Source organism: Bidens hawaiensis, unplaced genomic scaffold (genome assembly GCF_021521415.1).
Source record: "Bidens hawaiensis isolate Kalapana, Puna unplaced genomic scaffold, B.hawaiensis_p1.1 tig00419365_1, whole genome shotgun sequence".
In the NCBI taxonomy this organism is placed as follows: domain Eukaryota; kingdom Viridiplantae; phylum Streptophyta; class Magnoliopsida; order Asterales; family Asteraceae; genus Bidens; species Bidens hawaiensis.
The window spans coordinates 287088-299931 of NW_027504836.1; the positions used below are offsets into that span (position 1 = coordinate 287088).

Below are 12844 nucleotides of genomic sequence, written 5' to 3' on the forward strand. Positions count from 1 at the left end.
AACAATCACGGTATTGTAGAGAAAAGAAGAATAAAATATTATAATTGTTTTGGGTTGGTCAAGTTCTTATGATAAGGAGTGAAACAAAAAGAGGAAAAATATTAAAACCACAACCATTAATATTATTCCGATCGGCAGTTCTTCAAGGAGAAAGAAGAAAGTATTTTTCAAACTTTTTGAGATCAATAGGAGAAGAAGGCAGCAGCAAGGAAGCATTTACTCAAGAGGTTTGGAGCACTAATTGGTTCGTTTATTATTCGGTTTTACTTGTTAAAACATTATTTACTTCATTCAATAATTGTTAGACATGAGTTTGGCTACTATTTATCTTGACTCTTTTATTATTATGAGTAGCTAAACTATTTGTACTACCTAGGTTGAGATGATTATTGACATTGTTTAGCGGTTTATTTGGTTTTGACTAGTTACACGACGTATTATTATTGAAAGCTTTATATAATTTAATCTTTGATGTGTTAAATATTGTTTTTATATAATTATTGCTTATTGATCCCGCGTATTACTTTGATTGATTGATTGTGTGTCATTTGGTTAGAGTTCTACGTTTAGGTCTTAGACTTGGTGTTTTTGATCTTATTGTGGTTAGCGCGACCATAGGAATCTTGAGTACGTTTAATTATTAAAATTCAATAGTTTCACATTCCTTGCGACCGAGAGGTAATAGGGAGTCGGTTTGTCTCGCGTCTTTATTCGGTTAGGTTAGAATTGCGCGAGAGCGAGTTTTGGTCTTATCCGGTTTAGTTTTGCGTGCAAATATGTGTCTTAGATTAAGTTAATTATTGTTACCCCTTTATCCCTATAATTGCTAGTACCAATTTTAAGCGGGTTTTGTGTCGTTGAGTCCGAGAGGAGATGCGTCATTTGGGTACCTTAATAATCTTTTTTCCCGGTGCATTTATTCAATCTTCTTAGATTTGTGAGGGTTAGTTGGTGAGACCGAGAGGTGATCTAGCGAACTTTAATAAGCCTTATTTGATTATTTTAAGATCCCGGTGTCGTGTGATTAATTATTCCGTTAACCGTTGAACTATTAATAAGATTCTTGCCTAGGTAGTCGTTTCTCCATATTTGTTAAAAGCTCCGTAAGTGCCGTTAAGTTTTCTTGTTAGTTTCGTTAAGTTAAGTAATTTAGTTTTAAACTAATTAAAATAAAAAATAATAATAAAATCAATTAAATATTATTAGGGTAGGACTTGGATTAGGGTCTATTATTTGAGCCGTTCTCACGTGTCTTCGAGTTCGATATCCGGACTTTCCTTATCTTTGCTATACACGACCGGTACACTTGCCGTTTGTGTGAACTAGGATAGATTGTTTGGTTTTTAAAGCTTAGTTGTGATTCGTGTTTTATTTATATATATCTTCGCACAACAGTTTCAAACTGTTGACCTCACCGTTAAATCCAATTTTTATGCTGCATAACACAGACATACCGAATGAAACTCAACTTAGATGAACCTTACAACCTATTTCAGTTTAGTTGATTGCAACATTTTTTGTGTAGAAAAAGTTGCATTTATTTGTTTGTAGTTATTAGTGCTTATATTGTTATAAACACAAACCTATAAATTCTAGTTTTTTTAATATCTAATACACATATACAATCAATTTATATTGTAGTTTTAGAAAAGATAAAGTTAGAAATGTAAGGAGGAAAAGTGTACATTGAAATAGACAAGAAGGACCAATTAAGTGAAACTCTAAAATATCATAGACTCTCTTTCTTTCTCTATATATATGCATAATAATAATAATAATAATAATAATAATAATAATACATATATTATATATATTATAAAGCTTTGAGATTGAATCTTGAAAGGTTTTCCCATATGGAGACTTCCGTGGTTTTCACCAAGTGTGACCACAATGATGTCAACACTCCCTCAAAAAAGGCAATCAAAGGTGGTTGGAAGTCGGCCATTTTCATAATTTGTAAGCACCTCTTAACAGTTAAGGTCTAGCTATTTCTTCCTTATTTTCTCATCACCACCGATCCATCCATAAATATTATTACCATGATCATGACGCAGTTGTGGAGTTCGGAGAGCGATTTGCTTACTATGGGCTATCAGGAAACTTGATCATGTACCTCACCACTATTATGGGACAACCTATAGCCACCGCGGCCAAAAATGTTAACTTATGGCACGGTGTGTCCGCTTTGTTCCCGATCGTCGGTGGTTTCCTAGCCGATTCTTATTTCGGTAGATTCAAAACCATTGTCTTCTCGTCCATCACCTATCTCTTGGTATGTTAAAATTATCTAATCTATCTTACTTTTATTCATTTCAATACGTGCGTTGTTCTTCAAGTTTAACTTTATCTAATTAGCTACTCACAATATATAAGCTCAAAATGTTCTTGATTCATTTCATGTTAGTAATTACTAGTATTAAAAGTTTGATCTTCAACTTTTAACTACTTTTTCATTTATTTGTGAGTTTATGTTTGTAATATTTATAATTCTATTTTATACATATATGACATAATACATAATTTAATTTTTTCTAATACAACTCTAGATAAAATAATATTACATTATATTGCAAGTGTTTTATAAGATAAATATTATTATTTGTGTAAGTATTAAGACTAGTTTATGGTGGCATGTCTAATCCAATTTGATGTGAAAACACATGCTTATTTCAAGTTATTTGATGTTAATCTCTTCACAATTCAAACTTTACGTCTAGTAGTTCACTATCGGAAAAAAGCTCCTTATCCTTAACATCAAAATTCAAAACTTTTAATTAACTTACTCATTTCTTAACACTGTGTGTGGCATGTATTATTGACCTTTAAAGTCTTCTTAACACTGTGTGACATGTATTAGTGGTCTCGAAAGTCAAAATTAACTCAATCAATCAATCAATCAAAATTAACTCACATATATATAATTTTTTTAACATTCTATTTAGATTATTAACAGCATTGACCCATCCGATAATCTAGCTTAGGCTGAGGGGTGTGGGGCGCTAACCGGGGCGCTAGAGCCCCTCAGCTCGCGCCTCGGGGCGCTAACCCCACACCACCGGGGCGCGAGCGCGGAAATCCAGGCAGGCGTGAGCCTGGTCGCGGGAGAAGAGAGAGAAAATGGACGTTGGGAATGGAGAAATAGCCGTTGGGACCCGGTTAAATTAAAAAAAAAAATATTTTTTGCCTAAATAATACCCCATTTCATCTATAAAATACCCCATTTCACCCATATCAATCACCACAACTTGACACGTATAAAAAAATAAAAAAATATTTATAAAAAAATAAATACGTTGTTTGAATATATTTATAAAAAAATAAAAAAAAAAAATCGCTGGAGCCCCTGCTGGAGCCCCTCCACACCAGGGCCAGGGGCTCAAGCGGGGGCTCCAACACACCCCTTATCCAGTTTCTCTCTCTGCCACACGTCATAATATTATTGGCTGGAGCCCCCACTGGAGCCCCCATTAGAGCCCCCCCACACCCCTTAGCCTTACATATATTTTCATAACCATTTATTTTACCGTCCCAATGGATATTTATATTTTTAAATTACTTATTAATATTAATTATTAACGCAAATAGAAATAATGGTAAAGTGACTTTCTCCTATTTAAAGCACAATCATTTATTATTTTGAATTTTCTCATATCTTTTCAAGTGGCTTCATTTATTATTATTATTATTAAAATTTTCATATAGTGGCGTACTGAATAGGAATTACTAAAAACCAAACTTGCGTGGGTTTAAATTTATAAATATACATGTTTATAAAACCTGCTACTTGTTATCTGACTTTACTAAATGTATAAACCTTTTAACGGAGTAAGAAAACAAATTGTACTATCTCTCACCATTTATGTAACTATTTATTTTCCGTGTAAATCTCATTCTTTCATCTCTATCTTTAATAATTTGAACTTGTTACTGATTCTCGCCCACACCCCACTAGCATCATTGGCATTGTCAACGGTCAACAACATCGTTGCCACCATCATGAAAATTGTCGTCCCTCTCTTCCTCACTCTTAATTTTTTATAGAGTTTAAACACCAATATAATTAAAATAATTTATTAATATATTTAAGATTTTTCTTTTTGGCTCTCCCCTTCTAGAAATCGTGATCATTCCTTTCGCGTCAAAAAAGAACAATAATGTGGTTTATTTCGTTCCTAATTTTTTTTAGCATTTTTCATTTTATTTGACTTTATATAAGAGAAAATTCATGTCAAGAACAAAAAGTTAAAATCAACACCGCTTGCATACGTAAATACAGATATACATACACTAATTAACAACTTAAAATAGAAAGTGATAAGAGAAAAAGAGAGACTACATTAATTAATAATTTATGAAAGTCATCATTTGAAAAAAAATAATTTTAAATAAAGGGAGAGATAGATGTTAGCGTGGTGGAGTGCCGACAAGAGAGATGGCTAGGGTATGTCGAATAAATTTCACAAAAAAAAAAACTTATATGCACAACCCATAAAGCAACATGTACAACCAAGTAAAACAAATATTTTAATGAATAGTAAACACAACGAGTGAAACTAAAATTTAAATTTAATATATACTAAATTGTGAGTGTGATCCATTCACCACCGTGATCTTTAATCAAAAACTTTAAAATTTTATATCGTTACTATTTTCCAAAACAAAGCTCATACTTGTAATGTACGTAATAATACAATGTGCTACACTAGGAAAAATCGATCAAAAAAAGAACTAACTTGATAAAGTCAAATTTTATGTTTATATAGAAGTGTTTATTATTATTTTGTAACTTTTATAACAGGGATTGGTGCTTTTAGTCATATCTACAAAAGCAATCCCATTGAAGCATCGTTCACTACCTTATTTTGTGGGACTTTATGTAATCAACATCGGGGAAGGTGGTCATCGTCCTTGTATCCAGACCTTTGCCGCGGACCAGTTCGACGACAATCTCCCAGAAGAAAGAGCCGCCAAGAGTTCGTTTTTCAACTGGTGGTACTTGGGGATCGTGTTAGGGGCCACTATGTCCATACTAGTTGTCATTTATGTTCAAGAGTCTGTTGGATGGCCTTTGGGCTATGCAATACTCACCGTAGTTGTCGCGGTAGCTCTTGGGATATTTTTAGCTGGCAAAAGTACTTATCGGCGCGAGGCGCCACTGGGCAGCCCGGTTACAAAGGTGGTCCAGGTGGTGGCGGCTGCGTTTAGAAAGCGGAAGCTGTCGTTGGAAAAAGGTTGGAGTGTGTGCGAGGAGGAAGAAGAAAGTGATACTATGATTAAGCCGTTGGCTCGTACCAACCAATTCAGGTATATAACATAGGTCAATTTCATATATACCGCTATAAACTTAAAAATTGAAAATATCATATTGGCTTTTAAAAAATCGGTAAAATATGAAATTTATAGTTCATTTACTCTTTTTATTCAAAAACTTTAAAATTTCAAACCCTAAACTAGGGATGCACTACAAATGGCCCGTACCGTACCCTCACCGAGTATATTTGGTACCAAATTCGGTACCCGCTTTTTTTATTTTTTGGGATTGGTACTTCCAGTACTAATATTTTGGGTTGATTTACCTTCAAATACCGTCCAAACACCTTTAGTATCACTCCCGGTATCGATTTTTGACGATTTCTGGCACTGATACGAAATTCATCCCTACCCTTATAAGGCGTAAACGCTTATCTTGAACTTCAAAATTTTTTTATTTACCTAATTTTTAACTTATATTTATTTCTTGAATATTTTACCATTTTTTTAAAATAAAAACTCTAGAACTCCATATATGTCAATAGTGTGTATCGTTGATGTTAATCAAATTTAAATAAAAAATAGGGTTTAAACAAGTATAATAGAAAGTGTGGAATAGTCATTAACAAAAAGTTTTTAAAAACTTTGAACATAATCATACTTTGATATATAGGTTTTTGGACAAGGCAGCGATTATAGACGAAACCGACGTGTCGTCAGGAAAAGGCAACCGTTGGAGACTCTGCACCGTGAACCAAGTGGAACAGGTGAAACTCCTAGTGCGGCTCGTCCCAGTATGGTTAGCTTGCTTGATGTTCGGGGTGGTAATAGCTCAAATTTCCACCTTCTACACTAAACAAGGCGCAACCTTAATCCGCACCATTGGCTCCACCAACCACCAACTTCCAGCCGCAACTCTACAAGTCATCCCAGGCCTAACCATCCTAGCCTCGGTCCCAATCTACGAGCGGCTCATAATCCCCACCGCCAGAAGGCTCACTGGTAACTCCTCAGGCATCACGATCCTCCAAAGAATCGGGTTTGGGATATTCTTTTCCATTTTGACCATGATCACGTCGGCTTTGATTGAGTCAAAAAGGATCCGCATTGCCACACAACACGGGTTACTTGATCACCCAAAGTCAATAGTTCCAATGAGTATATGGTGGTTAGTCCCACAATACGTGTTGATGGGTGTGGCGGACATGCTAGCGATCGTGGGAATGCAAGAGTTGTTTTATGATCAAGTCCCGGATGAGATGCGTAGTATGGGGGCCGCGGCTTATATGAGTGTGTTGGGTGTAGGAAGCATTATAAGCAGTGGACTTATATCCTTGATAGAGGTTGTTACAGAAAGACATGGTGATCAATGGCTACAGGATAATATGAACCGAGCGCATCTTGATTATTTCTACTGGTTGTTAGCATCATTGAGTGGGTTTAGTTTGGTTTTGTATGTGGTTGTAGCCAAGGGTTATGTTTATAAGAAGGTTGAGAGGGAGAATGAGGTTTAGTATCCTCAAAATAAGTGTAATAAGTAATAACATCTATCATCATCTATAAATGATTTCATAACTAAAAGTCAGCTTACCAACAAACCAACATCAGTCAAACGTTAATAATGACCTCATCAAACAAAAACAAGACAGAATCTTCAAAATCAAGATTCCTAAATCTTTGTCCTTTATTAACTTTGAGTACCATTTGCAGCATGCCATTCATCAACCTCTCTACCAAACCAAACAAGTAGGGTTATGATCATTTCAAATGTGGAAAATATAACAAACATGGCTATCTCTACGAATTGTTAAAACTTTTTAAGTCGAAGGCGAAAACATTTTAGGACCTTAATTAAATTTTAAAATTTTTTAAATAGGCTTACTTAGTTATAATTTGGGTTGTGTAATTTTTTTTAAATGTTTCAGTGAGTTGAGTAATTGAGTTTAAACATTAAAAATACGTATTTTTTTCATAAAAAAGATATATAACTTTAAAAAAAATCTAGGCTCTAGCAAGGTGATTGGGCCGGGGACCGTCGACCATCTTGCCCTACTATCATTGCCGGCCATGCATAAAAGTATAAGTAAAAGAATATTGAAAGAATTTCATGTATGTTCTTACAAACTTGTGAAATATCAAATATACCCAATTCATACTTAAAAATATCATATTAGAGCATTCTAATCCAACCACCTATTTTATGTGAGGGGTGCTTTTATAATTTAAGAGAGTGGTTTATGGTGAGAGTTATTATATTTTAGGAAACACAATGATTTTTCAATATATTTGAAAAAATATTGTTCACCCTCTATAATTTTTTAATATTTTTTGAAAATGATTGTGCATGGAGGGAAGAGAAAATATAATGGATAAAGGTATAAAAATGTATTATATAATTAAAATGGACAGATAACATGTAGTGTAATTTTTGGTTTGAAGATAGGTATTGGATGAGAATGCTCTAAAGTTACAACTATCAAACTTATTCATTTTATTGAAAACAATCCAAAATAACTATTTTACCCTTGTTTTTCTAAAACTAGAAACATTTCATATTTACCAATTTTAACATGAATTTTTTTTTAAAGAAGAATTATGAAAGAAAGTGAAAAGGTTAAAAATGACTTGCTTTATGTAAAATAGATGAACATTGTGTGTTTCTAGAAAAAACAATGTTTTGAACATTTGTTGTTAGACAATGTTTAATTTGATGTTTTTGTTTGTGTATGTACATTTTGTTTTGTTGACTAATATTTTTAGCATTTGTTACTGGTTATTTACTTTGATTGTTTATAATTTTTATAAGTTGGTACATCGTGTTTTTGTAAAATAGATATCTTGCATCGCTAAGATCACTATTCTTAATGTCACATAATTATATTCATAGAACAATATTAATCATTTATATAAAAATATAAATTACCTTCAATGAAAAAAAACAGTTTTAATCTTTATGACTGACTTTATAAAATTTATTATAACCTGATAAGACATTGATTCTAAGCTAGTATTATATGTATACACACATATAAAATCCATGTTTGCTAAAAATGTGTGTATATATATAAAATATTAGTATTATATATGATGCGACTTTGAAACGTATATAAAACCTTACACTATGTGATTTTACTATTTTTATAAATAATTAAAATTAGTACGCTAAGTTTATCGGTTCTTTTTTATTGGCATATAAAATTTAAAACTATGTGTCATACTTGAAGCTATAAGATAATTATTAGTAATTTGAGTTTAAATAACTCAGGGTAAGTATAGTCTATTAATATAGTATACTAGTTTTTATCCCCCGTATTAAGGGGGCTATTTTACATTATTCGTTTTTAATATTTATATACTTTTTTGGAGTTTAATTTTGGTTATTGTAAGGAAATTTATAATATACAGAGATTGATGATAAAATGGTTTCACAAATAACTAAAATGTTATAACCTGGTTTAAAACTAATATGAGTTTGCTGAGTCCCAAGACCCGTTTATTTTTTTTACTAAAAAAATGTTTCTTAATTATTAATAATATATATTTTTTTAAAAAAATTAAACACACCACAACTAAAATAAAACACGCCATATAATAAACACACTTTCCATATCAACAATCAGATCAACATATCTAACGCACCTGATTACTTCTTATATACACTCCACTTTTTATTTTAACCACACCCTATATATATCATCAAGATGTTAAGGTTAATAATGTTGTTTTAAATTATTTGTTTTAATTCTTATTTATTTTTTGAATTTATATTTTTTTATTGTATGAAAGTTAATAATATGCTTATGGTTTGATGATAAATTGTTTCACAAATTAATGAAATGTTATACCCGGTTTAAAAGCTATATGGTTTTGATGAGACCCAAGACCCGTTTATTTTTTTACTATAAAATTGATTTTTTAATTATAAATAATATTTATGAAAGTTAATAATATACTTATGGTTTAATAAAACCCAAGACCCGTTTATTTTTTTACTATAAAATTGGTTTTTAATTTAAATAATATATATATATATATAGGGGATAGTTCATGCGAGAAATCATATTATAACGAGAAGCGCGAGAAATTAATTACAACCTTTGATTTATTTGATCTAAGGCCTATATTTAAGATGCTCATTTTGTAATATTTAAATGGATGGTTTTATTGTATTTAAATGCAAAAGGGTACAATAGTCCTAAATGTGTAGCCTAAAATAAGAAACGGGCTTATATAATTGAGTCCCCACTTTTAAGCCCTAACAATCTCAACATCATAATAAATTGAAGATTCAAGAAATTGCCTCAAAATAAAAATTCCGCATTATTTTGTTGAAGATTCAGTAGCACGCTTACATAAACAAGGTGTAAAGAACTCAATTTAGGGTGTGATACTGTCATTGTGGCTAAGATTAGGTTGTATTTTTATTTTATTTTTTTAGATTTGTATACATAAGTGATTTCATAATTCTACAGCCTAAATTACATAATTGATTCTTTTTATTTTTTGATTTGGGTATGCTATTATTGTTTTTTTTATTCTAATTGATTCCTACAACCTCTTTTTATATTTTTATCACTTTAGTTTTGTTATGTGCTATACTGTAGGATTAAATTAGTTCCATGGAGAAGCTTTATATGCAATTCGTATAAGCTATATATTGACTCATATACTCTTTATTATATTCATGTATGATTTGTGTAGCTTTACATTACACTCGAGTGTGTAAACTATGTATTGTAGTTTTTTGTGGGTCGGTGTATAGTGTAAACTGTTATTTGTGTTTGTGTTTGTATTTGTATTTGCGTACACTACATATGAACTCCTACATATACAAGTAGTTATTGTGGTATTTAAATATATATGTAGGTTTATTTTTAGAAGAAGTCCATCTTAATATATTATATTATTTATTTAAGGAGTATGTTGTATGTTCAAGATGTGGATGCTAAATATTTAATGATTTACAGGTAAACAATTTCAAATTCTATTTACTTTGTTAATGATAATTGTTTCATGTGTAGGAATGCTTGATTCATGTGTACGTATACTCAATTCATGTGTAGGCATGCCCGATTAGGTATGCTCAATTCACATGTAGGTGTGATACTAAATTAGAATGCTCGATTCACGTGTAGGTACAATACTGAATGGCACACACATTGAATGAATCAACTATGTTATGTGGTATAGTGTTGGAATATTTTTTGTGGGTGTATCTAACTAAAATATGAGAATTTGTCATTGAATTTTATTTGTTCTTTGTATGTAATTGTGTATAATTGGTATTAAAGATGTGTTGATGTCAAATGTAAGCTAATGTATAATACAATCTTATTTTGATTTAAGTTATTATGATGTATGTAGAAATTCTGGTTGTTGTAGATGTAGTTTATTGTGGAGGTTAGATGCAGGGAGTATGTTTCTATGAAAGATGGGAGAGATGTGAATCTTGTTATGTGTTAATTTCAGATGTATGTTATGCAGGAGGTTATGTGTAGGGAATATGTATTATGTGTATGGAGTATGTGTTATGTGTAGGGAATCTGCGTTATGCATATGGTTAATTTGTTTGTGTAGGTTATATGTAGGGAATATGTGTTATGAGTATGTGTATGGTTAAATTGTTTGTGTTGGGATCTATGTTATGTCTAAGAAGAAATGGTTGTTGTGTAGGTTTTCATAATAACATTACATTTGGTAGTTATTTCGATGGTTGTATATAGTTTACACTATCTAGTAGATATATTGTTCTTTTATTATAGTTTTGGATGTTATATCGAAATTGATTATGTGTAGAAATTACCGCGTTAAAGTGTAGGGATAATATTTTGGGTTGTATGTAGCTACACTAAGAATAATTTGTTGTTGTGTAGGTTTAGATAATAACTTTACATTTGTTAGCTATTTTTGCAGTAGTATATAGTTTACATAATTTTATAGTCATAAAATTAATTTATAACGGTTTTGGATATTATGCTTGTGTAGGAATAACCATGTTGAAGTGTAGGAATAACATTTTGGGTTGAATATAGCTACACTATTTAGTGTAAGAAGAATTTTGTTGTTGTGTAGGTTGGATAATAACTTGATTGTGTAGTATTCAACTGCATAGTTTTTCTTCATAAAAGATCATGATAATTAATTTTATTTATTTTGTTGTTTCTTATAAACAGTTGAAAATATACTTGGGGTATGAAAATTTTTCAGACAAAAAAGGTGAGGCTTTGATTGAAAACAATACCATGCCCATGGTGAATTTGAAACCACTGTTGCTCGGTCTAAAGATTAAATTTGCAACCAAGAATATGCTTTCGAATGTAAACACAAAACGACTACAAATTTTGGGGGTTCGGAAGCTAAGTGAAAGTTAGGTTGATCTAGGAGTAGGAAAAAGTAAGGTTGCATATTGTCTTTTTTTTTTGTTTTAACCCATTTGTGGTAAACTTTTTGCTTAGGTTTAAATTTAAGTAGTTGGGTCTTATGTTTATGATGAATCATAGTCCATTTACATTGTGTGTATGACTAAAATGGTTTTTGTGTGTATTTAATATTTCTGAATATTAATGAAAATCTGGTAGTAATGACCGGCAAAAAAAAATTAAATTGGTCTTAGTCATTCTAATAGAGATTTAATAAATTAGACAATAATATTTTTTTTATTGATTAGTGGCTTAGTGCATTTATGATTTTATCCACTAACGAAATTGTAAACTGCACACTAAAATGCACAATTATTTAAGTGTTGGTTTCATACATGTTCACGTTATTTAAGTGTAATTTCTCATAATGTATGTTTTAACCGTGTAGATTTGAAATTGCAAAAAAAATGAGATTAAAGCTAACAAAAAAAAATAATATTAATATAACTATTAAAAGATATTTTTAACTTATGAGAAAATGTGAGATTCAAAGTTGAGATCTAACTATTCTGTGTAATTATATGAGATTCAAATTTAAAAAAAAAAAACAAAATCTATACAATTTAAAAATTATTTGTAACTTCCTCATTAATAATGACTTACTATATGTGACAAAAACACTTTTTTTACTATTATAACCCTGCCATTAAATAAATTATAAAATTAAACAATAATTTGTGATTGGTTGAATTCATTTCTTGCACTTCTCGTATTAAAAATACTTCTGTAATGAACTTAATCCTATATATATATATATATATGTATATATATATATCTTTTTTAAAATAAATAAGATAATAATTTCTAGTATATCCTATTTTATAGGATTTTTACACCAATAATTTGGTGAGAATAATTTTTAATTTAATAAGATGTTATAACCTGTTTAAGGAATATTTGGGTTTGGTAAGACCCATACCCGTGAATTCGGGTAAAATGCATGAGAAGACTCCATTCAAAAATCAAGCAAATCTGGTGACTCTTAAAAAGGGGGGAGCGACCACATCGCGACACATAGGATTTTTGTCTTCGTTTATGTATATTATAGAATGATAGATTTAAATAGTGCTGGAGAGCCTGGAGTGTTAAAAGACTTAAAGACCATGCATTGTGGGCTATTTATAATTAATTTACAAGTGTTTTTTCATTGTCATGTGTAGTTCAGTATGCACACG

The 12844-nt window shown here is 31.0% G+C and overlaps 1 protein-coding gene across 1 annotated transcript; it reads left to right on the forward strand.

The window, feature by feature from the left end:
• The first annotated feature begins 1836 nt into the window (after window positions 1–1836).
• Window positions 1837–6764, forward strand: LOC143608399 (protein NRT1/ PTR FAMILY 5.4-like). The gene is made up of 4 exons (XM_077083446.1): window positions 1837–1956; window positions 2055–2272; window positions 4799–5304; window positions 5924–6764. Exons 1-4 carry the CDS (start codon window positions 1854–1856, stop codon window positions 6762–6764), a joined length of 1668 nt encoding a protein of 555 aa, XP_076939561.1. The 5' UTR covers window positions 1837–1853.
• Window positions 6765–12844: the final 6080 nt, after the last annotated feature.